The 27,137-nt window shown below is 34.8% G+C and overlaps 1 protein-coding gene across 1 annotated transcript; it reads left to right on the top strand.

Moving 5' to 3' along the window:
• The first annotated feature begins 67 nt into the window (after window positions 1-67).
• LOC132547611 (retinal-binding protein-like) lies at window positions 68-17,176 on the top strand. Its single transcript, XM_060211394.1, has 13 exons — window positions 68-136; window positions 1,495-1,602; window positions 3,455-3,524; window positions 4,517-4,560; window positions 6,460-6,522; window positions 8,792-8,980; window positions 9,436-9,511; window positions 10,113-10,193; window positions 11,011-11,094; window positions 12,774-12,880; window positions 13,396-13,535; window positions 14,738-14,886; window positions 17,007-17,176. The coding sequence occupies exons 1-13, from the start codon at window positions 122-124 to the stop codon at window positions 17,174-17,176; spliced, it is 1,296 nt and encodes a 431-aa protein (XP_060067377.1). The 5' UTR covers window positions 68-121.
• The last annotated feature ends 9,961 nt before the right edge of the window (window positions 17,177-27,137 follow it).

Genomic DNA, 27,137 nt, shown 5'->3' with positions numbered 1-27,137 from the left:
CAATCAATAAGAGGTAGTTATGTTCTATTTTCACAGAAACTACGTAGGGCGATTAACGAGGATGTGACAAGAAAGACGACATGTTCAAACACAAGTGACAGTTTTATATCACAAATCAACCATGAGCAAAAAGAAGGTAAGAAAACGCAAGCATACACGCGTATAAGCGGATGAAGAGGTATTTAATTGCAGTAACCATTCACGTCAACTGATTGCATCACAGATATGGGATTCATTAAACTATTCTAAAACGCAATGATCATATTTTTCATTTATTTGAATACCAGAATTGGAATTGTATTTTTAGGTATGAAAACATTTTGGCCAATGAAGAATTCACAAAGTAAAACATAGGTCTAGCAATTTTTTTATCATTGGCAATTAGTAACACTATATATCAATTTGTACAGTTAACACATACGGAGAATTTTGAATGGTTTCCCATTGCATGTAATATATATTATGCATATATCAAAACAAAAATGGTATGTCCCACGATTGTATGGTAACACTGACGATATTGAAGTTCAGATAATTGGTCTTGGGCGCACAGAAATATCTCCTGATGCGGAATGGAATATACCATACTGTATCACATTGTAATGAAAAACTCCGATTGTAAGCATAGAAGCATGTGAAACTTGCAGGATCGTTCTGCTTCACATCAGTGCTTATCTACCAAAAATCTGTAATAATTCTTGATTGTTCATGGTCATGTTGAAGTATCTGATATCATCAAATAAGTGTTGATGATAGTTTAGAAAGCCGCAGAATCATTAATGTTCATGTAGCAATTCTAGCAAGGACATTAAAGAACCTTGGTACTTCTGTAGCCTAAAGAAAATGCGATCGTTACAAGTACATATACCGGCGACAAAAAATAAATTGGTATGAAATATCTGGGTCTTCAATTATTTCTTCCTTAAAATTTAATAACGTCGACGATGATAGCGTTAAGTGTTCGAATTGGAAACCATGGCAGTCGATGCCAACGAAATGATGAAATATGAAAAGTTCTGTAAAACATAATTATAAACTTATATCTAACAGATTTACACACAACAAACAAGTTTCTATGTGTTAAAGAACGGCATATTTTTAATGTAATATACGTTGAAGGTCTTGGCAACTATAGAAATATATTGATTGATGTAAATAGCTTTTTTTTTTATTAATTCTAAGATTTGTCTTGAAGAATAGAAATAAAGAAAAAAAATGAATGAATTCGTAGTAGATGTTAGAGCTATAAACAATGAAATTCAGAAAGGCTAGAGATATGTCAATAATGGTGTAATTGAAGCAGTTATCAGTTTCTCAGTCATGCGTCTATCCGTGTGACGTCGGAAAATAAGATCTCCAGCGACAGTCAACGAACTCTGTTGCATGTCAGGGGATTACAAGGGTTAGGCATGCGCGTTGTGAATGGCAGCTTACATAGTATAAACAGCATGTAGTACACACGTGCGCATGATATTTCTCTTCATTTGTTCACAGTACAACCTCGCCGCTATGGCAGACAACAGCACCAATAAGAGTGTATCGAATGGCACATCCGGTATACCAGGTGTGTCCGAAAGTAAGGAGGATATTGCCATACAAGTGGTGAGTATACTACAGTTCATCTAGTACTGTACTTAGATATCAAATCTACGAGTTATCATGTAGTCGCAGATTTTGTAACAAAAATCTTTAAGTGATATTCAATACATTACAATGAATATGTTACGTAGCTGGAGTTTATGCTTTTGAAAGAAATAGTGTCACACCCACAGGTAGATGCAATTGTACAGTGAAATGGTTGTTAGAAAATATGTGCATTTTGAATATCGAAAATGAAGTTACGTTGCATTTTAGCCATGAATGTTTGCCCTTAAATGTCAGGAGAATAGTGATATATTTATGATCACTGAATTGGACGAGAATTTGTCCCTAACAAATAAATGTATTTTGTATGTTAAGAGATACCCGAATGACTACTTTAATGAACAAAGGTTAAGTTAACAAGCGAATATGTTTTAAGTTTTTCAAGTCAGTCATTAAATACAAGAAAATTGATGTTTCCGTATTGCGAACAAGAGAGGAAGTCCAACAGACAAAACAATAAAAATGATTTTATCAGCATCCTTCTGTTGGGTAACTTAACCATGGAAAATATCATGCTTGCATACGTATTTCGGAAATCGTCTTACCTCTTTTTATTTTAAAATCTCATATAATGTAAAAGATACGAAGACCATGGAGAAAGCAATTCCTTCCTTAAATAATGTACGAAAGACACACAAGCGGATTTCAATGTAAATGCAGCAGAGACAAATAATTATTAAGACTGCATCGTACAGAATAATCATTGTAGCTAAGGACATAAGAGGCGACTAAGGATAATCAAATTTATTGAATGAAATGTCAAGAACTAGATGGATTGGTGCTTGTAGTCCTCCAATCAATAAAGGTCGTAATTTACAGTTAACCTTGAAGGCACTTAATATTCCAGCACTCACATATAGACCATTAAGAAAAAGACGTAATGGTTTGTCCAGAAAATGATTAACAGTTTTCAATTGAATTCTGTAAGAAATGAGATTTTTATGAACATTAATATACGAGAACGAGACGTTATTTAGTGAACCTGGAAAAGAATATTGCCGCTTGAATATCCGTTCACATTCTTTCGGATTCAGGGTTATTGCGATATGGAACAGGTTCTCAGAGGCTGTTATACAAGAAACGACTTTGAAATCAGTTTGAAAAAAACTAATTGAAAAAATCTGCAATAGAATCACTTAGTGTACACATCTTTGATATGAAGATAATTACTACATTGCTGTTATGTTCTGATTTATGAAATTGACAACAAGACAGAAATTTTTGTGATGTGCTAATAACATATCCTTTTATTTCTGTACCGGTCAAAAAGGATACTTTCAATAATGTTTCACGGCGTACTGAACAAAGCTAGTGTCTTGTGTATAGTCATACGCGTGTTAAAAAAGTTACACTCATTGGATTTGATTTGATTATGCCTTTGAGGTTTTGGTCACAATGGGTATTTTACGCCCTGTATATACATCTATCAAGTAATTTATCTCACACCGTTTAAAAGTACGTATCAAGTTAAAAGTGCATTCAAGAACCACAGGTACTCACCATTTCAACCATCAAGTACACTGAAAATGATGAATTAAGATAACAAGTGCTCAAAGTTTCCTTGTAAAGCATTTCAGCCTGTTGACAACAACAATCTGATTTTTATTTTATTTTGTGGGAACAAAAATTCTTGAAATTACTGCCTTTAATACGAGGAGATCAACTAAGTAGTGCTGTTTTTGATCACGAGGCAAAACCGAATATATTCAACAGAATCTCATTTGACATTTTACAATATTATCCCGCATTGGAGACTGCTTCTATTTAAGTATGTTTCATAGTTTTAATGTTTCTTTTTTTAAAATTCTAGTTGAAATCCAGAATAACAGACATTGCAAAACCAGACCATGATGATTTCTACCTCCGGAAATGGCTTAAAGGTAACAGCACACGACAATATCACCTGGTTATATATTCAAGATATTGAAAAGACTAGGCAAAAAATTGTTCCACTAACAACTGACGTCATTAGGAACGGATTTAATGTTTGGATTCTATATCTATTACATTATTACTTATAGCTGTATCAGTTACTGCACGTAAGAGAAAACGTGCATCCGCACGTGATGAAGGAAAAACGTTCCTATCAGTTACAATTCCGAAGAGATTTATACTATCTGTAAGATACGATGCCACCTTTGATTCATGTCCTCCTAATAGTACTTATATAATCGTTATTTCGTTTCGATTATCAATTTCATGATTTTGTTTTCATTTTAACCACGTGTTCTATGTTTGCGTAACATGTATTTATGGTAAATCTGCTATACTTAGTATAACGTTGTGCAGCACGCAAAGTATTAACTATAACAGGCAGATTGATAACATTTCATTGCTCAATAGAGCCACTTCTTTGAATAATATCACACGCAAATCATAAACCCAACGCAGCTGATTGGTTACCTGAATATGATTTGCACTTAAAAACATTCTGTTTCATAATGCGTCAGTATTGTTGCTTATTTGAATGTTTCTATGTCCTTGGGCCGACATGTCTCGGGCTAAGATCCTGTAATATCCTAACCTTGGCTAACGCCTCGTTTGGGATTATGTTGAGGATCTTAGCCCTCGACTGAGATACCCCGATCTTGCTCAGTAACATATTTTTCTAGTCCGTCTCTACTTAGTCTGTCGTTCCATCCGTTCTTTCATGCTCATAAGAATTGTGTTATTCATATTACTAGAACATAATAGATAATGTTTAAATCTGTATTGTGATTGTACCAAGACTTGGTCATTGAAGCATGTTGATGACAGCATTTTGATTTGTGCTTTATCAATACATATTTCATTGAATATTTAAACTGTTGGACGTACCTATGCTATTGTTTGTTCTATTGTGTCACTGGTTAAAATAATTTGATATTGGCAGCTCGCTGTTACGACATCGACAAGGCAGAAGCGATGTACCGAACGGTATGTTATGACTTTTTCCAACTTTTGTCTCGTTTTATACTCGTTTCGTAACTGACATTTCAGCGTTTATCATTGCGATTTTACAAGAAACGACACGTTGCATATGAAATCGGAATGGTATTATGTGCTAGATAATTTTGATGCCGGCTTTCCGTTAACAGATCTTATATTCAGCAGTGCTACAACTCCCTCTACTCATAGTCACGGAAAGGTGTGATATTAATTAGCACGTGACTTACACTAATCACCTTTCTGAGGGATGGTATAGCGTGATGGAAAATCCTCTGATCACAAGTCTCGGTACACGTGTACCAACTCACAGTATCACATGGTTTTAATGTTAAATATTGTTATTTTAAAAAAAAATACAATTATAAAATTATCCATTGATGAAAATTATTGTCATTCTGATATATACACTGATACTGACTATGAAACCACCCATAAACAATACGCCATGTAAATTCTAATCGTCTTCGAGAAGAAGCTTTGATCGATTTTTGACTTTGGGTTGTGTTTTATCAATTGCTAATGGACATCATCTCTGACAATTTCTGGTGGATAAAACACCTGTCCAATCAATCATGTATCTGGCATAGCCATTCATTCATTAATTACATTACCTGTCCGGACGCCTAGTCAATTAAATCATGATTAGACTTGAATATATATTTTTTATCGTTGCTTATTTTTATCTACTGATGATATGATGCCTTCTTAGGGACAAAGCCCTTTACTTGCTTAAAAAAATATCGTACATCAGCGTTGAACAACTGTAAAATATTTTTCGTGTCGGATTTTTTTTTATTGATTTTGTGAATACTCTTTATATACGATTTCATAGTCCACGAATTGTTGAATTAGTATAAGTAGATTTATTGGGATATATTCATCCATGAAAATAAGCATCCATGAAAAAAAATACGAACAATATTCCCACCAAAATAAATAAGTTTACAATATTTATCTAATGAAGGTTGATTAACGAATATTATACGGTCTTTTTCATAACACAAGGAAGACATAGTAAGCATTTGAATTTTCATCTCCAGCCCTATCAGTCAACTTCCTTACCCCGTCATATTACAACTGTCTTCTATTTCTGTACCATTTCTGACTTCTTCTTTTGTGTCAGTAAAAAAAGCCTCAAACAAAAAGCAAAACAAATTAAACGCAAGTAACCCCCCTCACACCTTCACCACCACCGCTAACAGCTAACAACAACAACAAAAAACAACAACAACAGCATCGACAAAAACAGCAACAACATCAACAGCAACAACAAAAACAACAGCATTAACAAAAACAACAACAACAACATCAACAGCAGCAACAAAAACAACAACATCAACAACAACATCAACAGCAACAACAAAAACAACAGCATCAACATCAACGACAACAAACAAACAAAAGATCCATATATTCAGATGATATTCTTTATACAAAACACCGCCCGACAACCTGTTATCAGTTTTGTGCTGTTTCATTATTGACAGCTATTTGTTCAACACAGCAAGAACAATCCTTCTTGATAATGTTTAGCTTATCAATTCTCACGATTTTGCTATGCTGTTCAATTCAAACTGAAATAAACACATAGCCAGTCTATGGAACCTATTCTTAACTGTAATCGTAAATCATTTCTAAACGTGATTGAAAAAAGTAATTAATTAATTTGACCTACATATTGAAGGCAATACATTTTTTCGTCCGAAAAACGTTGCTTAACTTTTTGTCTGTGTATTTTGTTGTCATTGACTTCGGTTTCATTAGTTATTTTTATTTTGTAACATCAGTTCCGTATGTTTTAGATGAAGATAATTAAACGTAATACTAATTATTTCACAATTTGTTTAAACTGAAGTATATGCTATGTAATGACTTTTACGGTTTCAGAGCATGGCGTTCCGTGAAAAGCTGAATGTTGATCGTATCCTCCAGGACTACGACCCGCCTCCGGTATGTTTAACCCTCCATTATCATAATTAAACCTCATACAATTTTGTATTCAGCTATTTAACTCACTCGTCAAATCAAAATGACTGCCGACGAATGAGATTGTTCATCAATCCTTCCAAAGGTCTTGTTACATGACTATAAAACACGACTTCGGCTTAGGATATTCTTATAATTTTTTTTATCGGAAGATTGTTGTGCGTGATTCTTCCTTCATTATAAATAACAGAGATAAGCTATACTATGATAGGTCGTCAACCTCGCTATAGAAGATAGTGAGATATGACAAGCCAAGACAAGTTGTCTTCTTTGTACAGGTGTCACGTTTTTCTCTACGGATCTGTAAACAGAAAATAAAAATAACTATTGAAATAGCTAGTATAATCCTGATGATTCTATTTGAACTGCTGCATTGATGATTAACGACATAATCTTTTAGTGAAAACGAGCGCTTTATGATATGGAAATTCAAAGTGGTTGAAAAAACAACAAACCTTTTTTACGTAATTGCTTTAAGCAGCTGGGTTGTTGGTGTTATCACAGAACGTACCAAGTTATTTATTTGTTTTTTGACTGACAAAATACACTTTCAAACTTACACGTGGTGACAAAGCATACTTAATTTTATATAATAATGTAGATGAACTGAAGAAATATATATGTTAATTGTTTGAAAGGCAAACCAATTAAGCAATCAAGATTATAACACATGTGATTTCTTTTTCATTTAAACGGTTTAAGGTTCGTGAATCTCCGTCACGTTCCGTAAACGAGAAAATGTACCGACTTTTGTTAAGTGCCGAAGGATCCAGAATTGTCAAAAAACATATTGTATGCATGTAAGATAAAACGATTGTTTGTGATTTTTTTTATATCATTATTATTTACTTTGGTAATGCATTGAAACGGACCGTTCAAAATGACAAATAAATCATATCTTATCAACAAACGATTGGAAACGATTTAATTAAAGCTCAAGTCTTCATTATTACGTTTTCCGTATCAGGCAATCATGACTATGTTTATATGTTTTGTATTTCCACACCTGTCAAATATAATTTTTCAACATTGCATGTAAGACGATACAGGCTATTTCTCATGGGGATGAGAGCATTTTACAGGTTCTGTATAGATTGAATTCCTACACAACCTCGGCTTCATATCGAGGGACCATCTTTAAGTGTTTTAGCCTCATTAATCCGTATTCCCTTTGGCCGACTTGACATTTTGATGTGTTGGTACCTTGACAAACACTGGGTGATGGTTCGTAAACACCAGGAAGGTTTCCGATTTCTCAGCCAGTCTCAAGAATACGCAGGTGTTACAGTTACATATATCCTCGTGGCTGTGGCAGACCAGAGTCGTCTAGAACGAAATTGCAAGAAATAAAGTGAAACATGATTGAATCATAATTCCGTCTTGGCAAGTACTGTAGGCATGATCTAATACTTAATTCACTTGTATCCACACCCTTAATGTCACGATATCATTGTGTCATCTTAACACACGTCATTAACGTCAGTAATTCATGTACAACTCATTCACATACGTTATGAACGTCTCTGATTTGTGTACAACTAATTTACATACGTTTTGAACATCACTGATTCATGTACAACTAGTTCACTTAAGTTATGAGCGTCACTGATTCGCGTACAACTCATTCATATGCGTTATGAACGTCACTGATTCGCGTACAACTCATTCACATACATCATGAACGTCACTGATTCGTGCACAACGCATTCACATATGTTATGAACGTCACTGATTCGTGCACAACGCATTCACATACATCATAAACGTCACTGATTCATGTACACTTCATTCACTTGCGTTATGAACGTCACTGGTTCGCATACAACTCATTCACGTACGTCATGTAGGTCTTTCCCAGCTGTGTGTTGTGGACGGATATATCACAAATTGAGTGTACAGGGAATCATCAGTGTGTAAGTAATGATGATATTTTACATGACCACTATTCATGAAGTGATGACGTCATCACACTATCAATGGTGACGTCAAAACACGTTTGGGATCTCTTTTCTACGAGGTGTACATCCCCAAGTAGGTTTTCCTTTATACAAAGCTTAACCATGTGCTGTCTGAGGTAAAAAGTCACAGGTTAACGACGTGATATTTGAGGTAGAAGTTATCACAATTTAAGAACGTGTTGTCTGAGGTAGAAAGTTACTAGTTTAAATATCACAGTTTAACAAATGTATCACATTAATTAAACTTAATGTGACTTTTATTTTACCTTATTTAGGTGCTGAAGAAATACCTAACCGGAGGATTCATTGGGCACGCGCTGGATGGTTCACAGGTCCGAGTGGAACTGTTCGGAAAATTGGACATAAAAGGGATCATGTGTTCCGTTCGTAAATCAGATCTGGAAAAGACGAAAATTTTGCAATGTGAGATGACAGTGAAGGACCTGAAGGAGAGATCAATCCTGGTAGATAGATATTCCTTTATATTGATTTTGATATACGTTTAGTTTATGATTCCTTTGTGGTGGCAATCATTCTTATGAAATTAGATCTGTCGTAAAATAATGCGACCGTGACCTACTTATCAGCTTTTGACAATTGTGTTCAATTTCGTTTTTAAAACCGGATACTTATTACGCAGAAAACACATTTAGTTTGTGCGAACTTAAAACATTAATATTTATATCTTTATATGATCTTACATCACTTAAACCTGCTGTTTAGAAGTTTCATAATTCAAGTTAATGCAATTTGAAAAATAACATCTTCACTCGTTTTTCACCATTGTTTAGTTTATGTATTTTTTGTAAAGCAACATTAATCAAAATACAGTGAATCTAATGTTTGTAATAATGATTTTTGTATCAGAAAAATCATCGATTATTAAACTACCAGTCACCGATAATTGAATTGTTTATAGACAGGGACAAGAGTTGATGGACTGACGGTCATATTTGACATGGAGGGTGTCAGTACTAAGATGCTGTGGAGGCCAGGTAAACTGAATCGGTGGTTTCCTCGACATGAGTAAATGCTTAATAAATTTGATAAAATGACCTCCTTAAAATTGAAGAAATGCCAACATGTCCACGGAATCTTGATTCAATTTCAAAATTAATGAAACGAGAGCAAATATAAATAAAAGGTTAGATTTACATGGTGACCCTTGAAAGAGAATAAGGAAAATGAGACCAGATGTTACGAAGGAGTAAGCGTTTTCTGCTTCATCGAAGACACAGCCATGTAAATCCTAGTCAATCTGACACACCCTTTCTCTATGGCCGGACAGGCAGTATGTAAAATGAAGTATATGTTTCGGAAGAACTGGTCGTATAAAAGTCCCCAGGGAGTTTATGTAAAGCATACTTTTGTTCATACTATCACATGTTTAAGCAAGTCTGAGTTTGAATTATAATTTGGCGGACACGTCGTTATTCCCTATAACATTGCAAAAACCGCGGTCAACAATTATTTATCTGTTTGCAGTTAAAAAAAAAAAAGTAAAATGTCGTTTTTGTTTCAAACCATAAACAGACTTTTGGATTTAGGCTGCTGTCAATGTTTAACTTCTTTTATATCCAATAACTATATTTACAGGTATGCAGATGTACTTGTACCTGGTAAAGCTGCTTGAAGACAACTACCCGGAAATGATGAGGAGATTATTGGTTATCAATGGTGAGTTATACATTTTGCATGATAACAAGTACAGTAAGTAGACACACGCATTTCAAAATAATGACAGTGTATTTTTTTTTTTTTTTTTTTCGGCAAATCCATTCTATTCTTGAAAAAATATGCATTTCTAATCTTTATTAAATATGGTGTTTTAGAGAGGAAAAAGCAAACACATTTTCTTGTATGTATAAAACAATCTACCACATTTTCTGCATTTGTTGAACATTTGGATTATGATTCTTCTCCGGACATTCTAAATCATGCACTCTTCTTTTCCGATCTCAATGCCTCTGTTCTCTATAGTAATGAAAGTAATACATATTCTCTCACCGAGATAAAGTTTGAAGCTGGTATCTTTGATCTGCTGATGAGCAGGAGAAGCAGTACAGGTGGCAGAAAGGACCTGATGATGATACAAGATAATCCATTCTCAGTATATTCTATCCTATTTATGACAATGCGGAAGAAAAGCATGTCGAAATGTTGGATGTTCATTTTTTTTGTTTTTTACATTTTGGCGTAATTCTGGTGCATACCCACCATAAAATTATGTAGACTTGCAGTAACCTTCCTTTTATATGCTGTCTTGTCATGTCTATTTCTAAAACTAGCTCTTCTGACCTTATTTGACTTCATTTGATGTCAATGATTATATAATTGTCCCTTCTAGTTGCGCAACATACATATATGACACGTATAAATAACTCGTGAGCGTTTATATTACATGCATCCATATATATTCATACATACACACATTCATACATATATATCACATTCTTAGTAAAGGCTCACCTTTCCGACTGTTTTATATTTACAGCGCCTAAGATATTTCCTCTGTTGTACAAATTGGCCAGACCTTTGATCAGTGATGATATGAAGGATAAGATCCACGTTGCAGGAGGTAAGTGTAACAATGGAAACAACAATTAAAAGATCTGTAAGGTCAGAAGGGTAAGCGTCCTCTGTTGTTTTCACGACACCTGCCATGTCAATTTTGACCACTCAGGTCAGTTATGTCCGTTCCCAAATTAGAGCAAGGTAAATAACAACAAAACAACATGAGGTACTTCTGAATATCAAACATTTCCATCTCAATTTCACACAAAGGAGGGAAGCATGGAGTTAGATTACAGGTAAACGATAACTAATATAACCTAACTACAAAAGGAACTTTCCATAAAAACGAAAGTAAGCGGAACCTCTACTTGTCACTGTTTCATATACAACTTGCAATCTAGTACATGTAAAGTCATTTAGACTGAGGTCCTTGTCTAAACAAAGATATCTGGAAAAAAACTGAAATTGGCTAATTTTTCAATTTTGTATAGTTCGACTTTTCATTCAACCAAAGAGAATATACGTTTCATTTTCTCAAAATAATCGACAAGTAATGCCATAATATTAATATCCTTTCCGCAAATGTCAAAACTTAAGTGATTTAAAGTCTGCGGTTCCGTCTGCATCTTGGTTTTCTTGTATTTGTCAGTTACATGGCAACTACTGATAGGAGAGAGTTTTGGGCTTACAATTGTAATCTTGAATTCTTTCACGGACAATTAAGTCATTGCCTGTTTAATCCAAAATGAGTCAATAACGTAACTGAATATATGTGGGATTTTTTCTGTGCACCAATCCAAACTTGAAACTAATCATATTACAGGATATTGCAGGTATATCTATCTATCTTAATCAACGTAACTAGAATCCTTCTGGTAAACATTTTGATTAAAAATTCAATTCAAGAATTGTTTTCAATGAAGGTCAATAAAAATGAAAGGTCTCTTTTAATGGAATTTTGCGTACAATTATTTTCGGAATTGTCATATGTTAACCAACCGAGATTGCTAACTAGTATGTCGGATTTTCGAAGAGAAATAGAAATTTGGCATAAAAAGCTACTTATTTGATACATTTGTAAGAATGGTTATCTGCCCTTTGGTCAGATTATTCAAATGAGATACCTCTTGTCAAGAACTCTGAGTTTGAAGATTGTACGAAAAACACAAAAATGAATAGCACCTTTTAATGCAAATAAATTGAGAGTTAGACACAGTAGAGCCATACTATAAATTTCACTACAGCATTCAGTTGTTATGCTGTTCTAGAGAACCTGTCAGTAACGCTAGGGAATAAAGAATATGTTATATTTATATTCATTGTGAAAATATGCTATCAGCTAAATGTGGGAAGAAAGTGGATTACCTAAGGAAAATGCATGTGATCGATCAGGTGACCCCATACATTAACACCTCCGCTCGAAGAATCGAACCCCGAACGTCTAGGTGAAAGGCGAGTGCAAATTTACTGCACTACTAAATATTCGTATTTATTGCGAGATCAATGAAAACAAAAAAGATATAAACATTGGATATTGTTTTAGTTTAAATGTTTATTTTCAATATATTCAGATTGTATAATCTATTTTAACTATAAGTTTCAACCTTGTTTTGCATGTGTAGCAACTAAAATTAAACCAATATTTTGAGAAGTCCAGTTAAGTTCAAATTTGATGTGAAAACAACGCCACTCTGCAGCCGAATATGCCTTTCTTCCAGAATATCATATTGTGTTTTGTTACAGGAGACTATAGAGAGTTGCTGTTTAAGTACATCGATCCCAGTAACATGCCTGCTTGCTACGGTGGGAAACTCACAGATCCGGATGGCAATCCTAGATGTGTCGAAAATGTAAATATTGATTGTAATTTGTACGGTTAACTGATATAATTACTGGATACAAAAATTAATACAAAGTGATCTGATTGTTTGATGACAACAAAAGATCTAACATATGTGTTATGTGTATGTTATACTGGTCTGTGAGATATGTAATTACCAGATATATCATATTTTACAGCATAAGAGGAAATTACTCCATTCCAGATTTTGGTTTGTTTTGTCATTAGTTTGTACATAAATCCGGATAAGGTGACCGGGACATCTTTTAAAATCCTAATCCAGATTGGAGCAAAACAAAATGACGATATCTGAATCTGGAAGGTTCCGTCTAATGTTTTTATTGTGATATCGCTTTATACATCCAAAGTTCACTACAAGTGTGTAAGTATAAGTGTATAATCGATGCTGGGACGAAATGAGACTGAGTAGGGCAAAAACGTAGGTCAATAAGAATTTTGATTTTTGCACATTTGATATAAACTGATTCAAAGCTTTAAACATATTCCAATTTATATTTATTACAGATATGTCAAGGTGGGGACGTACCCGAGTCGTATTACTTACAAAACACTCAACTGCTTGAACACATGAAATCGGTCACCATACCAAAGGGAGACAAACTGCACCTGGAATATACCGTTGAAAAAAAGGGGTCGATCCTCAGGTAAATTTATGAAAGATGTTTACTGGAGGTGGTGGCATGAAATAAGTCAATATTTTCCCTGTCATATCTGATCTAGATTTATTGACTTCGACAATATATTAGACAATTGCGAGTTCATCCGTAAAACTGAAATAAGAGTATGTGAAGTGTGTATGAGAATTCATAGCGTTTTTACAAATATCGATAATTCTACATTACTGTAGGACACATTGGGCTCAATGCCTATTATTTGTAAATCATTACGTTTGAAATTGAAATCAACAGGTAGTATGACGATTATCATAGAATTGGACGGGTTTTATTTTATTTTGTAGGCGGGATAGAGTGCGGTGGGGTGGGCATAGCGGGAAATACTTGTCCTTTGAGATATATACAGAGTTACTGTTCTTGGCGAGTGAACAGTTTCTTGTGCATGAAAGCCCGAGTTTGTTGAGTTTTCCGTCCGTTGTTCGCTATCGATGAAAAATTAACTCTATTACTTTCGGCGAATTATAGTTGAAGTATTCGTGAAAATGTACAATTAATTTCTAATTTAAAAGCAAACGGAATTTCACCGTCAAAAAAGGTTATCGTGAAGTCAGGAGATAGTCCGTGACTGTATACCGAGAGTACGCCTTGCAGGGGTTCTCCTGGTTTCGCGTTTATAATTTTTTCTTTTTCACAGCCAGTCGCATATTACTTTTAAAATGACGTAGGACGATTATCCATCATCTTATTATACCAACCAATGAAATCGCTTGAATAAAGCAAATGTCGTCATTTCGGTCTAATTTAGAGTCGGAAAATTCCAACAAGGAATTTCTTACCCCGGTATTTGTCACGACAAATCCAGAGCTTCGCATGCTAAAATATGAGCGCATATGAGTTTTGAATAATTTCTTGCTATATAAACAGTACACTTACTTCACAATAAACGAGAAAGAACTTACGAATAACATGAAACCGTCCGGGCGACGAATTCGGCTTGAGCGGGCTCCTATCATGCTTAGCGTTGTAGTCAAGAACGACAACTCAATACCGCTTCAAGTTCGTGGGAGTGTTAATATTTCACGATATGGTTAAATTTTGCGGGTTTTTTTTGTTTTTTGTTTTTTTTGTTTTCTTTTTGGAGTGGGGGGGGTTAAAATGTTATCAAATATTATAAGCTAGGCAAAAAGTAATCTAATTAAGTTATCAAGGAACAATATCTTTCTTCTGTGCAGATGGGAGTTCCAAACAGACGATTACGATATTGGGTTTGGCGTTAGCTTTAAGGAAAATGGTCATCTTACACCTATTGTGCCTGTGACACGTGTAAACAGTCACGTGGTTACAGAGGACGGCAGCATCACATGTGATAAACCGGGGATTTGTAAGTACTTCATACAATGTGGCGTAAGTCACCAGAACTTTGTGCTAGATCTGTGTATAGCTTTTAACTCTGAATCTCAATAATAGTGTATAGCTACATTTCTTTATCTTTCTATCGCTTGTTTAACAATAAACTAACAATTCTATAACACGACTATATTTTAACAAAATTTTGTATATCATCTGTAACTAACCTTTCAGCAATATAACTATTAAATATTGCAATCAATCATTATTATTCACTTTGCCGGGATAATATCAGATATTTCTACCTCGTAGGAGTACAAAAGGAACAGAACAAGAACATCATACTTATTAAAGATATTTTTTCCTCGGCAAATGTGCATTTCTAATTTCAGATGTAGTAATATTCAACAATAAATTCAGTTGGTTTAAGTCAAAGAAAATTCACTATTCTGCCGAAGTCTTCTTTCTGTCAACAAGTACAAGTATTAATGGTGCAGAAACGTAAATGTTGGTACAGTATAGTATCGAAGTGCATGTAATGTTGTACGATATGTATAGTCTGTCACACCACAAATAGACACAGGTATGTAACAGGGTCTGGTTCATAGTATATGTTATGAAATAAACATCAATTTCTGATATATAGATATTGCCTTAATCCCGTTAATGAAGTTTACATTGTAGTATTGTAATCGTGATATCCTAGCCAAATTAGAGAATACACATCCTCAAACGTAGTGATCAATATCTAATCAGTCTAGATATCATAATGGACTCAAATGTATGTTAGCTGTCCAGTACAAAAGTTATCAAATAACACGTTTGGTTGTTTCATACGTAAGAACGCTTGGCACCAATACTTCTGTCTCATCATTTAATTTTATATGGTCTTAGTTTTTTAATCATCAGTGAGAGATAAGTCCTTACTCTGTAATGAACTAATGTGCTTCCTGCTTTGTTTTTACCACATTTCTTTACATTCATTGATATATTCTTTATTCTCAGTACTGTACTTGTTTTTGAAAACTTGTGCGATATTGATATAATCAGCTTTACCATTTAACTGTTGTAATAGTGCATGTCTCAGACGTAACCTCTAGACCTCTTTAGTTTTGATAATTGTATCTTGTTTCGGTGTCTGTTGCGACTTGTTTGTAAATAAATTATTTGCGCTGGTAAATAATGTTTAAAAGTAACATCCCTTATATCCGTTAAGTTATGTGAATTCGGATACAATTTCATATGTTTTTACTGTGTTTGTCAATTTTTTGTGATCTTTTATCTCGTTGGTATATAAATATCATATACCGTATGGCCGGTCATTTTTGAGGGAATGCTATTTTCGCTGTGTCTGTAGATTAATGTGATCACGAAAATTTAATCCCTGAAACAATGAAATGCTTGTGTATTAAATGCCCTTTCACCTAAGCTTCGCCGAATTTTAATTTGTTAAAAGATAATTCGAAAATTTTAACCCCCGAAAATTAACGGACGTGCGGTATATATATATCGTATATAATATATTGCTATGAAACAATTGCAAACTTCAGCAATTTTACAGTGTATCCATGTCACATTTCACTATAAACAAATAGTATTGTATTGCTGTAAGCAAAATGACAGCCATAACTGTAAATATGTTTTTGTACCCTTTAAATCTCTTTAGTTATTTGATAATTGAATTCATTTTTAAGTGCAAAAAGAGCAACACTAATAAATACCATAATAAATTACTGTTTAAGATCGCAAACAGTTACTGTGAAAAAATACAGTCATTAACAAGGCATGTGTATGTTATCTCTGAACGTCTAGTAAAAATGTGAAAAAAGCGAATCCGTCCAATTAGGTTTTCAAAATGCCTTGAAAATCTGTTTATCAAATTAAATGTCTATATATACATAGTAGTAATCTATATGACAGACGCTTATTGATCTCATTGCAACATATTTTTGTCCAATACGTATGTCGAAAGAATTAATTGGTTCTAACGTCATTAAAGGAACTCACGTCACGTGTAGGGCTGTTGACATTGTGGTGTTTTTCCTTTAATTGCGATTGACGTATGTTCTTTCTGAGGAAGTCATAGCTCTTTACCATATAACTGATAGCCATCAGCTCTTATTAAATCGTATTTATGTATTTCTTATGATCCAGACTCGCTGTGCTTTGACAATAGCTTCAGCTGGACAAAGGGAAAGCGGGTCAACTTTATGGCGGAGGTTATCGCCCCTGATGATTCACTCATCAAATCGGAAATCAATGCTCTCATCGAAAAGGGTGATTGGCAGTCACTCTCGGAGAAATTCGAGACAACCCATCTTTGATATGTCGTCATTTGCAAATTATCACTACGACAGTGTAAGCATTTATTCGTCCATAGCCTGGAAGAATTGTACTTCTTGATAATTACAATCAACATTAATGGAAGGAGAATGATACTTCTTATTTAAAAATGCAGTTTGTAACTCATCATTTTTTATTTAACACAAACTATATGACTATACAGCAGGTTATGGTAAAATCCAAGCAGTTTCCATTTCATTAACCTCGATAGTATTTTACGTAGTGAAAGATTTAGTCAGCGTTTTGGTGTGGTTGACACGTTGATTACTCTGTAAGCGCTTCAAAAGGTAAAGAGAGATAACTGCTAGATCTGTTGAACTCGTACTACTCAAAGGTTGCGACATATACCTGCAATAAATTTCTATCAGGGCATTTATTATTGAGAGACATCTGACGTCATACATGAATTATTTATTGGGTACATTGTACCATGGGGAGGTTTACACATTGAAAATGAGTAATATACAAATAATTCCGTTTTCGAAAGTTAAACTAACCAGCACACTCACACACAAAACAAGATTTTTGTGTGAAAATTAAAATATTTCAGAAAGTCGAAAGAAAATTCGAGATGTTTCAAGGTGAAATTAAATATTTATATATCATTAAAATTACAGTAAAGTTCGCTTTTTAATTATATTACCTCGATGTTGTTTACCTTTCTCATAATGTTATATTTTAATGAAAATTATTTTGTGGTGTGTTAGTGTGTTGGTCAGTTCAACGCCTGAAAACAAAAGAAGTAGAATGCTAGCCATTTTCACAAAGACAGTCCCCTGTATATTATACTCTACCTTTTGTGTCCCAACCATACACACTTTAGATATATTTCCCTTTATATCATAACTCTTTGAACAGTATAACATGACCTCTTGTAAAACAGATGAAAGATATAGATCGCCGATTATAAGTTTATATATTGTTATTGTATTAATTTGTCATCTTTGATGTTTGTTTATTTTATTTTTTTTAATGATTCAGCAAGTTTTTAACGTTCTGAAGAAATGGATTTCGTTGACAATAAAATTGTCATTTTTAATTTTTTTTTTAATGACGTAGTATTTCAACGATTTTAGAAGTTATTTATGATTTATTCTATGGGAACGAAGATGGTTGTTCCCACAAGTTATATTTATCTTGTAGTTCCTATTAAAAATCAATAAGAAATATTAGTTGTAATTATGGGTTAAACCACGATAGGACTAACTTATTAAACTAAAATTTGTATGGTTAGTTATTTCGTATCATTTCGTTCACTATGATACATCGAAAAAGTTATATAATTTCAATAAATCATGCATAATATTGTTTACGTTTGTGTTCTGTTGTTTTCATTTACCAAACATTTTAGACATATCAAACTCATCTGCTTTCACTAACAACCAGGTCTGGTGTCAATAGTAGGGAATATTGGTTATGGATAATACCCGGAGTTATCATCAGTATTGCAGAGATTTGTTAAGTATAGTGCTGTGTTAGGACTTTCTGTAAACAGTATATATACCTCATGGGTCTAATATTGGCTGAAATATTAGAAAATGAAGAGAGAAATTTTAAGAAATTATAGAAATACTGTATAACAGATTATTGCCGTGAGTCAAAAGCATCGTAAAAATCTTTTACAATAGGAAAATAAAATTTCAACGAATTAGAATTCTGAATATGAAAGGATATATATTGTTTGCGAATACTTCTTCGATAGCAGGCTTCATTTTCAGGATCCTTGATTTGTCTGTCAAACGCTAGAATGACTGAGCGAGAACTGATGACGATATATGCTTATAAATTTAAGTATTCTGTATCATGTTACAAAAACTCTTGTCAACTTACTACTTCATCAGCTTCAAACTATTATAACTGTCCAAATACCCTACGAATATTGAAGATGACTACGCCGGCTTCTTTAAAGGCACTTTTTACCTCATGCAAAATTTACACTTTCCTAATTTATTTCACGCAGCTACTTTTCGCAATCACGTCAATTCCAAGCGAACAAAAGAAAATATTCTCCCCCTGAAAACAACTGGCTATATATGATATATCGTAAAGGGCGCACAGCTAACAGACCTATGATTTAAAAAATACACAAATTTGTTATAAACAGAAGTAAACACAAATATATTTTCGAATTCGAATACAAAGAACAGGGATTGGTTAAAAATGCGACACAGATTTGTTATTTTCCTACATATATATATCAGAAAGATTACACAAATATTATAGAATTTTTATAGACTTTGTAATAAAATAGAAATCTAATTGTACATATCATTCATTCGGATGCTACATATAGTCAATGCATAAATATGTTTCCATCATAAACAAATGTTGTGTATCAACACCAGAATGGAAGGTCAGTAGTTTCATACAGTTTGAGCTCATTTATGAAAATTTTAATCAACGTTGGCAACACATTCTTCAACTAGAGCTTGTATAGAGTTTGGGAAAAGCGACGAACACATCAAAAGTGTGGCACAGGCGTATTCTATGACTGAAAAAGTCTAAAACCTAATTTCTTAAAATGGGTATAAATATATTGCTGCGTCTATTGCGAATATGAGATTCTTCCAAAGCAGATGATAACAATTACACAGGACAAGGTCCGGGCTGAACAAGCACGTCATCCAAGGAAACAGAGCTTCCGAATCCCTCGCCGACCACATATTCAAATACAATCTACAAATAAGACAGATGCTTGGTGTACAAAACATTAAATCAAAAACAATGAGTTATCTGAATCTTTAAGAGATTTTTGGTATTAATGATAAAATATTTAGATGTTTATGCAATACAGTGTATTTGATAATATTGTAAACACTTTATAGATTGTATGGTTACACTGTGGAAAGATGTATGACTCGTTCTGTTGAAGAGTTCAAATAGTTACAATCATAAGAACAACTATTATTACTGCAGAAACATATATACGATGTGCTAAATTAACGGTATGGTTGTGTCTACCTGGTAAGGCTCGAATGTCTGGAATGTGGCACTGTACTGCAACCAGCCCATGCCCTCGCTATAGCCGGTATCCACGGGAACTGTGAAGAGGTTTTTAGAGTGACCCCGAGATTGGAGGATGACGTCAAGATATGAATTATCACGACCGATAACTCTTACCCAGAATATAAGACACTGGTTGCCTGTAGCGGGGTATAATGGTTTAGACTTAATTATCGCTCTGTCACCAGGCTGGTTCAATCGTGTCGTCTCTGCTATCAGGAAATGTCCTTTTCCTGAATAAAACAAGAACAAGGCGATTCATCTTTAAATATTTCTTACACATTAATATATATATATATAAGGAGAAGAGTATTTATTTGTGCCGTAGCTGAAAGACTTAAAGTTTATATTTATATGTCATATATGTAATACATATTTATTTTGACGGGAAGGTTTTGTAATTCTTTCTTGATTGCTGTTGTCTAATATAGTTTAATATATAATCATGTTCAGCTAAGGGAGAAAGTAGAAGTTGTATCCAAACTTACCCGTTTTACCATACGAATGATCGCTCAGAGGCCATTGTGGAAATCGACCTACATCGCCTTTCGCCAAAGTCCAGATGTTACTCTTATCTTTTTGTTGCTTAAACCCACATAGATGCCCCTCAAATGAACACAGTGTACGGTGCTGTTCGACTGAAAAGCAGAAGAAATCAATACATAATTCAACTTGTGATAATGAGTGTTTTTCCCCAATTCTTTGGTATCATTGATTATCTAGACTGTAATTGTCATCTGGTACAAGAAGATTTTAATTTAGTTTTATTTACTTTAATTGATATCGATTCATATAAGTAAGAATTCCAACTGCACATTATTAACAATGTAGCATTCGCTATGGAAGTATAATCAGTTGAAGACAATTGGACACCAATGAAATCTTTCAATACGTGTGTTGTATTAACAGATATAACAATTAACAATATAGTTAAATGTTACACTAAAATACGTGTAACGGCTGTTTCGTTCTTCACGATGCTAGGGGCCTTCAGTGACGTAGCATAGATGGCGACGTTGGAAAATCAAAATATAACTAAGAATCAGGTATTGAAACATTTGTTTTATGTTTGATTCAAAATAACGACAGACTCCAAGATAAAACCAAATGAGAGTCAAGGCCTAACTTACAAAAGAGCACGCTAAAGGGAAATAATCGCAAAATGCAAATTCGGTATCGGTTAGAGTTAAGATGGCAACTGCTTTTGCATCGTATCGCTATCTTTCGTCTGGCAGCAATGAAGCTGCATTTTGATATCATCCTAAATGTTTAGAAATATAATTCCAGTTAGTTAATAGTGTATGCTTACTGGCTTTCCGTCTGATGGATTGAACACAGCTTGGGAAATCATCGGACCACACTGCAAACGTCGGCTGGTCAACACACACCACAGAAGAAGAACCAATTAAATTATAGCTCTGGTCACACTCGAAGGATATCGAATCACCCGCGAAATGTGAATTGCCAATCATTCGACCGTGTCCAGGTCTTCTCGGCTGGATGCAACTCTTACCTGTAATATTACAGTATTTCATCAGCAATGTGTATGTTCTGGTTAGTACATAATACATAGCATCATTCAACGATCGAGTTCGAAAAAAAAAAGAAAATTTAGATTAGTAGGACAATAAAAAATCTGACGGCCAGAAATAATTGTATGTCAAAATAAACGTACGGATATTTTGGTTGATGGTATAAATGACTGTGAAACCAGTCCCGGTTGTGGTTTCGTCTGTTAGAAACTTGAGGTACATCTTGTTGGATGAGGATAGAACTGATGCTGGCGGCACAGTACCACAGTGTGCACCTAGGAACGTCGCGTTGTCGTTTGGACCATCAAAAATCTGAAATATATAAAATGGTTTGTATAAGATTTATTTTATGAACAAATGTGGATCACGTAGGTTTGGTCCGTTATGGAAGCTTAATAAGCGTACAAAAGACACATAAGTGAATAACACCTTCTTAATCAAATTTAAGTTAGATATGATAAAAGCCAAGGAATTGGGGGAGGGGGGTTAGAGTATGTAAGTACATGTCTGTATATTCTTTACCGAGCACGACACTGTAAAAAGGAATCAATGCTTACCAAAAGCGCGTCGCTCATACAGCTGATTGTGTATTCCAGGTCTATCCTAGTAATGGAGACGGATATTGTAAGATCCGTTGCGGCCGTTACGATTTCGTATTCACACTTCATAAAATTGTCATAGTCTCCGACGTTGATAATCCCAGATGTACCCGGAAGTCCGGTATGGTACTTCACACCACATTTTGTATCCGCTGCAAAATACAGAAATACTGACCTAGACCGAGTGATTACTAGACTGTGTCGGTTTAATGTTTCAGTTGATGATTAACCTGTGGATGGATATCAATTCTGAATGGAAAGCAAAGCAACATATTTGTCGGTTCTGAAGTAATTTTTAAACAATGTTTAAACCAACCTGGACAGGGCTGCGTGTTACACTCCTGCATTTCGTGACTTGGTCCCAGACACGCGCCACCATTACCTACAGGTGGCGGGCTGTTACAGTGCCGATAGCGGTATTTTTTCCCTCTATTACACATCTGCGTACACTGTGTCCACTCTGTCCACGGTCCCCATGCACCATCGATATCTAAAGTATCAAATGGAGACCATCGATAACATTCATGTAAATCTAAAGGTGAGATATCAGGTACTGACACCCTATATCATTGAACGATTTTCTACATCGCATCATTATCATAATGACCTAGTCCAATGGATGAAACTTTGGAAAGTAACACACACGCGTCAATTTTTAAAATTTACACCTCTTGTACTGTCATATACAAATCACCATTCTTAAAGTACCTTGTTGGAATGTATAAACATTCATTGAGGTTTTGCTTCCATCCCCGGTGAAACTACAGTCTGTGGATGGGCCATATTTGTAAAATGTTTTCTGGGCGTCTGGTCCGGACAAGCACATGCCGCTGTTAAAAACGGCGAACACCATATGGCCTGAATCCGACGCGACGTCCGCACATTTTCTCACCGACCCTCTGCGGGAATCGTATTGGTCAGTCAGGGTCGGATACTGACCTTCCATAGACGGCAAAACGGAACTGGTCAGATTATTTTGCCAACACCCTAACGTCCAGGCCACTATATTGTAATAAAATATACACACCATCGTTGAATAATATCAATCATCACAAATCGGTGAGTTGTCCAGTTAATTCACCAATATAATCTTATAAAATGATAAACAACTTCAACAATATGTTTCAAAAAAGCTCATAAGGAATGAAAATTCATACAAGATTTCTAGTTATGACAAGTGTGAGTCATTGATTGAAAAATGGACTTTCAATTCCTTAGTCGCATGCTAATAAAAAAATCACAATCAGGCGACACCTTCTAACAAAGCATTGATCAATTATCTTTGCAAACAAAGAGCATGTCAATGCATAGATAATTCAGGGCATTGCGGAAAGACCAAATGAACCGTGCTGTGGTAATAGGTGCAGCTTACCTCTGCATCCCGTACTGCACTGCCGCTTCTCTTCAAATGCTCCAGGACACTGTGAACGATGATTACTAAAGCAAAACCGGTACCTAGTTCTCTGGCACTGCAGGTTACAAAATGACCACACTGACCACTGGGACCAACCAGATGACGTCATCATTGCCTGAGCGCCACTATGACTATCCTGTGTGGTAGCCAGTAAAGATGGTGTCGGATACACAGTAAGTCCCGTAGAAGACGTTGAAGGCTTATCAGTCTTCGGTGGCAGTGTCGGATGGATCATGGTGGTTGGAACCGGATACATTGTCGGTGGAGTGTTAGGGTAAGCAGGTGTGAGAGCTGGAGTAGGGTGTATCGTTGAAGTCGGTGTAGCAGATGTCGAATTATAAGATACCGGAAGTGGTCCAGTGATATCTACAGAAAGAAAGGGACGAAACGGACATAAATACACAAAGGGAGTCCAGTATCATTCTAAATGAGGCAAGTGTTGAGTTTATGCAAGATACACTGCTGTAAGGAGAAGTGTTATATTTTACTTGTTAAATCAATGACGGCTTCAAGGCGTTAACTCTGCTGGTGGTTTGCTGTGAATGGTGCTCACCTGTGTGTATTTTGTACATTCTTTGAGATTGCAGATATCAGAATCCACTTTTGCATACTTTAAGTCCCCGAAGTTTGCTGCAGCTTGCATGCTACGTTTTATTTATTCATTCGACTAATTGCAAGATTCACAATATACACATATCATATACATGTCGTTCCTTTAAATTGTCAAAGAAATCATGAAAGTTATTGCAATATAGGGTGTGTGCATTTCACTTGTGTATCTCTTGTATAACACCATAAATGTTAAGTTTTATATAGTAACCGGTATGAATGCTACTATCAAAAAAAGTTTCAATGATAAAATAATGCAACTTAACGACATTTATTGCCTGAGGAGGCTATCGACTTCCTAGACGACATATGGTATTTGTTTCGGCTTACTTTGATTTCCGTTTTAACGCTTCACTCTTCAGACCACCAGCATCACTGGCCTTGACAAACCTTGTTGTATGATGCAACCTAACTCATTATATTTCATAATATAAATTTGTTTCAAAAGATGCTATTTTTGTCATCCATTGACTGATCCATTAAAGAACATTATTTGGTTGTTAAATCCATTTTTCGGCGAGATAAAATCATCTGCTGAGGTGACAGGTAACGTTTAGTTCTTTCAATGTTGAAACATTACTTAGTTTGACAAATATGTAAATATGAATACCGTGGATTACCTCATCAAATCATGGAAATAGTTACATACCACATCTGTATAAGAGATTTATCCGCTCGAGGTCAAGGTAGCTAAAGCCATCCCTCTGCCCGAGTGTAGCCAGCGTCATACGTGTCGGGAGGATAGTGGGATTACCATTCGAAGTGAAGGCGTACTTGCTGTAATGAAGGACACTGCCATAGTCATACCTCACGCCCAGTGTGTCTACAAGTCGGCTATCCAGCTTGTCAAAGTTATGTTCAGAACCTATAATCAAAGCACATCGGGAATCACATTAGCAAACCAACATGTTATACAATAGGCCCAATGTTTCACAGGTTATGATATTCTAACCAGCAAAAAATACAAACAGTCTTCTTTTCCCTCTTCGCAAGCTTCTGTGATAGTTTCCTCCTCCGCGAAATGTTTTGTATTCTTTATGATGCTGACAGACAAAATATGTCTTAAATTAATGATTTTAATAATCAAGGAATGTTTTATGTTGATTAATAAAAAGGTGCCACCAGTGTGCTAAAGGATCAGATATTGTTACTTCTGCAGTAAATTACCCAGAGTTTTTTCAAGAGTGTTAGAACACTCACTTTACATAGTGTTTCTTTCTCCTTATAGTTATAATGTATAGGTAGGTTAAAACACAAGAAAATGCCAACGTTTGACCCCACAATAAATGTAAATAGCATACAATATACCTTCAATCACTTCTGTAAAGCGGTATGAATTCAATAACAATATTTTTGTAGATATTAATACGTGTTTACAATTTGCAGCATACAACGCAATCACTTTGTGAAAAATCAAAATTTTCCTACGTAAATACGACACCATAAAGCAGCTAAACACATCGATTAAACCCTTTTCCTTTAAAGATAACTTTGAACGAAGCATGCAAATAAATGCTGCATAGCAATTATCGGAGTATCTTCTCAATCAGATGATTGATAATCCATTCGTTAAGGAAAATGATATTTAAAAAGGCTTTGTCGATTATGCGTTCATTTCTGTATGAAAATCACCCCGGTAACGCTCAACATGGGAATACAAATCATTATCCCATTAATGGGTTTTAAGATAGAATGATAAATTAATCTGTTCGGTTTATGTTTCAGCCAGCAATGTAGAACATCGTACCGGCTCTAATGTTTTCAGTGATTATCTGCACCCAAGCATCTCTGTCCGGTCTAGTCTGTTCGTGGAAGAAGCCGAGCACGTGCATGAGTTCGTGTATGACAGTTCCTTTCTTTAGGCAGGATGAAACTATAGACACAATCTGTTCACCACCGACACGGCCAATCTTGGAGTAGCACCTGGAACAGACGATTGTTTTAGTACAAATCTCAATGTTTGTGTTAATTGCTGTATTTTTTTTATGTAAATACTATTACAAACCCAATGTTCATTATTGTACCAACTGCAGTGTTCACTTAAAATCCAGCAGACAAATTATACTTAAGTTACGTTCATTCAACAATGGATTCCATGTATGATGTACTTATCTCGTGTTCAGTGATATATTGTTTTAATGTAACAAGCAAATCAAAATAAATTGCTCGAATCAATAAATGCATGGCTGTTTGTTTGTTTTTGTTTGATTGTGGTTTTTTTTCAAAAATATACAGAACATTTACACAGAATACAGAGATGTTTTTATCTTCCTTTTTTGAAATAAAAAATTTGAAAATCGAATTCGCCGACTACAGTATCGTATATTTCCTGAAACAGTTAGCAGATGTATTTAGATTGATGTGCATATTATCCTCTTAATTGTAAAATGTAATGGAAACATATGAGGCAAAATTACAATGATAACGTCGTTGAGCATACTTTTGCTTCTACATGCATTACAAGCAAAATTATAGATATATTAATCATACAGTTTCCCTCTTTACAAATACATGGTTTGTGTATTCACCCGTCGATCTTCGTCAGTCGAATGAAGTCATCTTCATTTGTTCTCGGTACAAAGCGAATGCATGTCTTTTGATGATAATCTGACATTGCAGCATATATATCTTGTTCTTCACTGGTTTCTAAATATAGAAAGAAGTGGGGGTTTTCTTTTCATTATTTCCTTCCCGTCACTTTTTTCTGGACATTTTATTCTGAAGATTGTCACGATGATCCTTTATCACATCATTTTCCGAATACAATGCAACTAATCGTATATGA

Source organism: Ylistrum balloti, unplaced genomic scaffold (assembly GCF_031769215.1).
Source record: "Ylistrum balloti isolate Yb309-2 unplaced genomic scaffold, AGI_CSIRO_Ybal_v1 Utg369964, whole genome shotgun sequence".
Taxonomy (NCBI): Eukaryota; Metazoa; Mollusca; class Bivalvia; order Pectinida; family Pectinidae; genus Ylistrum; species Ylistrum balloti.
Note: the sequence above shows the minus strand (reverse complement) of the source record. Positions and strands in the feature narration are given on the sequence as shown.

Bases quoted from the DNA above. Each gene is read 5' to 3' on its own strand.
- LOC132547611 (XM_060211394.1), top strand. The intron at 4,561-6,459 runs GTATGTTATGAC...TTACGGTTTCAG, and splicing joins CAGAAGCGATGTACCGAACG to AGCATGGCGTTCCGTGAAAA. The intron at 14,887-17,006 runs GTAAGTACTTCA...CTTATGATCCAG, and splicing joins ATGTGATAAACCGGGGATTT to ACTCGCTGTGCTTTGACAAT.